The sequence below is a fragment of the Balaenoptera acutorostrata genome, chromosome 8 (assembly GCF_949987535.1).
Source record: "Balaenoptera acutorostrata chromosome 8, mBalAcu1.1, whole genome shotgun sequence".
Lineage (NCBI taxonomy): Eukaryota > Metazoa > Chordata > Mammalia > Artiodactyla > Balaenopteridae > Balaenoptera > Balaenoptera acutorostrata.
This window is the reverse complement of record NC_080071.1, coordinates 29888068-29893340: the sequence shown is the minus strand read 5'-3', so window position 1 is coordinate 29893340 and position 5273 is coordinate 29888068. Positions and strand designations below refer to the sequence as shown.

The following is a 5273-nucleotide window of genomic DNA, read 5'->3' as shown; positions in this document are numbered from 1 at the left end:
TACTTGTGATTCTGGTGTTCTCGCAAGAGGGAGTGAGAGTACATCCTTCTACTCCGCCATCTTGAACCAATGTCCTGTATATGTATATCTGATTCAGTTTGTTATAAAGCAGAAACTAACACACGGTTGTAAAGCAATTATACTCTAATAAAGATGTTAAAAAAAAAAAAAAAGGAAGAAGCTCTTTAAATGGAAAGGCTTAGAGAAAATACAATTATGGGATGGGTTGTTTTTCCCAGAGAAAGAAAACTCTAATAATGAAGACCGATAAATACTAAAAAATAAAGAGATAAGAAATAGGAGGTTATTATAATGGGTCTGATGAATGAAAGGGCTGTGGCAGTGGGAACAAATAGGAGTGCAGATGCACAAATCTTTTAAGAAGTAAAGGCAACAAGACCTGGAGTTTGCTGGAATATTAGCAGGATAGGAGACATGGTGACTCAGTAATTATATTACGGTTGAAACTGAGAGTTCTGGAGAGTGGTAGAGATATTTTTTTATTTCAAAAAAAATTTGAGATTGAGTAGTGCTAATGAAGAAGATGGTAACTCTGGGTCTTCTCTTTAGGTTAAACAGAAGAACTGAGACTCCTTTTAAACTATTACAGAATTTCCATTTTCTTCAGGTATTCAAATGCAATCAAACTACTTCATTCTAGAGACTCTTGAGACCTCAGATATTTGAGAATGGAAAGCTTTATTTTTTCAGAATAGCACAACATATGGACATGGTCTCTCTCAAGCCAGAATTGGTATGGTCTTTTTTTTTTTTTTTTTTTTAGACATACTACAGCCATTTATTGGAAGGCATAACATAGAAATGATGTCAAATGATCGCCAACTCATAGGCTTAATGCATTTTCTATCAAGATATTTTGTAGGCACAAACAAGATTTTTCTAAAACTTATATGGAAAGGCAAAGGAACTAGAATAGCTAAAATATCTGAAGAAGAATAAATTGGTTGGAATCACTCATTCAATTAAAAACTTCTAATAAGATAAAAAGTAATCAAGACTGATATTTGTGGAGTGAGACATACAGAACGATGGAACAAAACAGAGAACCCAGAAGCAGCCCCACACAATTACTTCCAACTGAGTTTTGACAAAGGTACCAAGAAAACTGAATGAAGCAAGAATCTGAAAAAATTACACCATATCAACTGATCTTCCATACTAGGGGAAAAAAATAAAATAATCTCCACCAAAACTTCACACCTGTACAAATATTAGCTCAAAATTAGTCATAGCTTTAAACGTGAAATGTAAAACCATACTACTTTAAACTATAAAAGATTTAGAAAAGAAACCATAGGATAACATCCTCAGGATCTATCTATATATCTACCTAAGTTTTAACATATTTTGACTTGTAATTTTATTCTGCAGTATGCAATATTTCAGACTAAACTTGAGACTTAGTTATTCCTCATGTGAATGCTCTGATGTGGATTCTGTTGTGAAAAGTCTTGAAGAAATTTTAAATAGGCATTACGTTTGTAAAGTTTCTTTCCATTATGAATTCTTTGGTGAATCCTGAGGGGACACTTGCTTAAAGGCCTTTCCACATTCAGTAAATTTCCCTGGTTTCTCTCAGGTATAAATCCTCTCATGACATCAAAGCCATGAATGTTTAATAAAAAGCCTTCCCACATTCATTACACGTGTAAGGCTGCTCTCCAGTAGGAATCTTGCGATGTTCTGTAGTTTTGATCTACGGATAAGAGCCTTTATACACACATTATGTTCTTGTGTCTTCATCAAAGATGTATATTCTGATGTCTAGTCAGTTGCGAAGTCTGTACAAGTCCTCTGTCCTATATGTTACCCTGATGTAATTTCTCTTTAGTGTGGACTCTCTAGTGTCAATCCATGCTTGAACTTGTATTATTTTGCCACACTCATTACATTGGTCAGGTTACTCTCTAGCATGAATTCTCCGATGACTTACGAGGCTTGAGTTTTGAGTGAAGACCTTGCCACACTCACTGCATTGGTAAGGTTTCTCTCCAGAGTGGATTTTCTTATGCCTGTTGAAGTTTGAGCAATGAATAAAGGATTTGCCGCACTGATTACATTTATAAGGTTTCTCTCCGGTATGAATCCGGCGATGACTAGGAAGGCTTGAACTCTGACTGAAGACCTTGCCACACTCATTACATTTGTAAGGTTTCTCTCTAGTATGGGTGACCTGATGATAAGTAAGACTTGAATACACACCAAATGCTTTGCCGCACTCGTTACATTTGTACGGCTTCTCCCCAGTATGAATTCTCCGATGACTTACGAGGCTTGAGTTTTGAGTGAAGACTTTCCCACACTCACTACATTTGTAGGGTTTCTCTCCAGTGTGCATGACCTGATGTCGAGTGAGGTGGGAGCTCTGATTAAAGGCTTTGCCACATTTATTACATTTGTATGGTTTCTCTCCAGTATGAATCCTGCGATGATTAGTAAGGCTTGAACTCTGACTGAAGACTTTGCCACACTCATTACATTTGTAAGGTTTCTCTCTAGTATGGACGACCTGATGATAAATAAGACTTGAATACACACTAAAGGCTTTGTCACACTCGCCACACTGGTAGGGTTTCTCTCCGGTATGAATTCTGCGATGACGTACAAGGTGTGAACTGTAACTGAAGCCCTTACCACATTCCTCACACTTGTGATGTTTCCCTTTTGTGTGGATTCTTTGATGTCTAGTGAGATGTGAGCTCTGATTAAAGGCTTTGCCGCATATATTACATTTGTAAGGTTTCACACCTGTGTGGATTACCTGATGGTTAGTGAGTTGTGAGCCATGATTAACTGCTTTGTCATACTCATCATATTTGTAAGGTTCTTCCCTAATGTATGCTTTCTGGTCTTGTGTGAGTAATGAAGAATGCCAGAAATCATTCCCATATTCATTAAAAATGTTGGTTTGGACACTCGGAAGAATTCTCTGAAGTACTGAAAATGAGGAACCACTGTTGTTAGACTTCTCAACTTGATGATACTCATAAAATTGCCCTTCATTTGGAAATATCTGCAGTTCAGCCAGATGTGACTGAAAGCTTAGTCCGAGCTTGTTTTCAATAGGCTTGTTTCCTTCATCTCTTCTACCATGTTGATCTCTTCTACCAGTGAGATTTTTCTTATGGGTGACAGGCACTCCTCTGTAATTTATTTTGTCACTTCTCCACTGGTACTCAAAGTCACGCATATTTCTCTGGATTTCCCTATAGCCATAGTCCTCAGTCTCACAGCTTTCATGTCTTTCCAACAACACTGTTTGCAACATTTCCCCTGTATGACTGTTCTCTTTTGGTGCTGATTCCTTGATCACACATTTAAGAGGGGTATCATGTGATATCACTCATATGTGGAATATAAAATATGGCGCATGGGACTTCCCTGGCGGTCCAGTGGTTAGGACTCTGTGCTTTCACTGCCGAGGGTGAGGGTTCAATCCCTGGTGGGGGAACTAAGATCCCAGGGAGAGCAGGTTCCTGTAGGTCTCCAACATCACGTCCCTGTACAAGGCCCTCTGACCAGGGTCCAGGCATTCCCACTTCTCCTGAGAGAATTCTATGGCCACATCCTTGAATGTCAACTGTGCCTGAGAAAGAGCCATTCCAGACTCCTCTTTCTTTCCTCTTCCTCCTCTTCCGGGCTTCTTCCTCAGACAATATGAGTCTTTGAAGTCGACCTTCTTTCCATCTCTTTTCGACCCGTGGTGAACTGCTGTCACCAGGACCCAGGATCCCGTAGGGCGACCTTCGCTCCGCCGGTATGGTCTTTAATGGCCTTAGGTCTTCCCTTTTTTTGTTAAGTTTGTAGCCTTGGTGAATTAATGCAGAGGGAAAGTATTTCAGAATGGAATTGTCATGATAATGACATGATTGGTATTTTGGCTCTTTGTATTCACCTGAACTACCTGTAGTTACATCTATGACAAATAGTATTATAAGAATATCACCATGCACTTGGATATTGTCCTACTCAGATTACAAGCTGCCCTTGGTATTCACTGGAACTAGGTTTTCCCCAAAGGCACGTGTTCTGGGGAAAAAAGAGTGTGCGAGCTGTTTGTATATTTTGGAGATTAATCCTTTGTCAGTTGCTTCGTTTGCAATTATTTTCTTTCATTCTGAGGGTTGTCTTTTTGTTTTGTTTATGGTTTCCTTTGCTGTGCCAAAGCTTTTAAGTTTCATTAGGTCCCATTTATTTATTTTTGCTTTTATTTTCATTACTCTAGGAGGTGGGTCAAAAAAGAACTTGCTGTAATTTATGTCATAGAGTGTTCTGCCTATGTTTTCCTCTAAGAGTTTGATAGTGTCTGGCCTTAAATTTAGGTCTTTAATCCATTTTGAGTTTATTTTTGTGTATGGTGTTAGGGAGCAATTCTAATTTTTTTCTTTTACATGTAGCTGTCCAGCTTTTCCAGCACAACTTACTGAAGAGACTGCCTTTTCTCCATTGTATATTCTTGCCTCCTTTGTCATAGATTAGGTGACTACAGGTGCAAGGGTTTATCTCTGGGCTTTCTATCCTGTTCCATTGATCTATATTTCTGTTTTTGAGCCAGTACCATACTGTCTTGATTACTGTAGCTTTGTAGTATAGTATGAAGTCGGGGAGCCTGATTGTCCATCAACAGAGGAATGGATAAACAAGATGTGGTACATATATACAATGGAATATTACTCAGCCATGTAGAGGAATGAAATAGTGCCATTTGCAGAGACATGGATAGACCTAGAGCTGGTCATACAGATTGAAGTAAGTCAGAAAGAGAAAAACAAATATCGTATAATATTGCTTATGTGTGGAATCTAGAAAAATGGTACAGATGAACTTATTTGCAAAGCAGAAACAGACACAGATGTAGAGAACAAACTTGTGGATACCAAGGGGGGAAGTGTTGGTGGGATGAATTGGGAGATTGGGATTGACATATATACACTACTATGTATAAAATAGATAACTAATGAGAACCTATTGTATAGCACAGGGAACTCTACTCAGTGCTCTCTGGTGACCTAAATGGGAAGGGAACCTAAAAAAGAGGGGTATATGTATATGTATAGCCGATTCACTTTGCTATGCAGCAGAAACTAACACAACATTGTAAAGCAACTATACTCCAATAAAAATAAAAATAAAACAATGTGTGAGGAGGAGATGGTATTTGGTGCCAGCCTCCACTTACATCCACCCATCCCCTCCTCTACCTAGTCTGCCAGTCACAGTTTGAGTGATCTTTTCTCTTGCACCTCCTGGAA

General features: G+C 38.6%; 1 protein-coding gene across 1 annotated transcript; it reads right to left on the bottom strand.

Annotated features, from left to right (window-relative positions):
- Positions 1–1509: 1509 nt before the first annotated feature.
- LOC103000937 (zinc finger protein 347-like) lies at positions 1510–3662 on the bottom strand. The gene is made up of 3 exons (XM_057551801.1): positions 3483–3662; positions 1951–3353; positions 1510–1704 (listed from the first exon to the last, which is right to left on the bottom strand). Exons 1-3 carry the CDS (start codon positions 3620–3622, stop codon positions 1637–1639), a joined length of 1611 nt encoding a protein of 536 aa, XP_057407784.1. The 5' UTR covers positions 3623–3662; the 3' UTR covers positions 1510–1636.
- Between the last annotated feature and the right edge of the window lie 1611 nt (positions 3663–5273).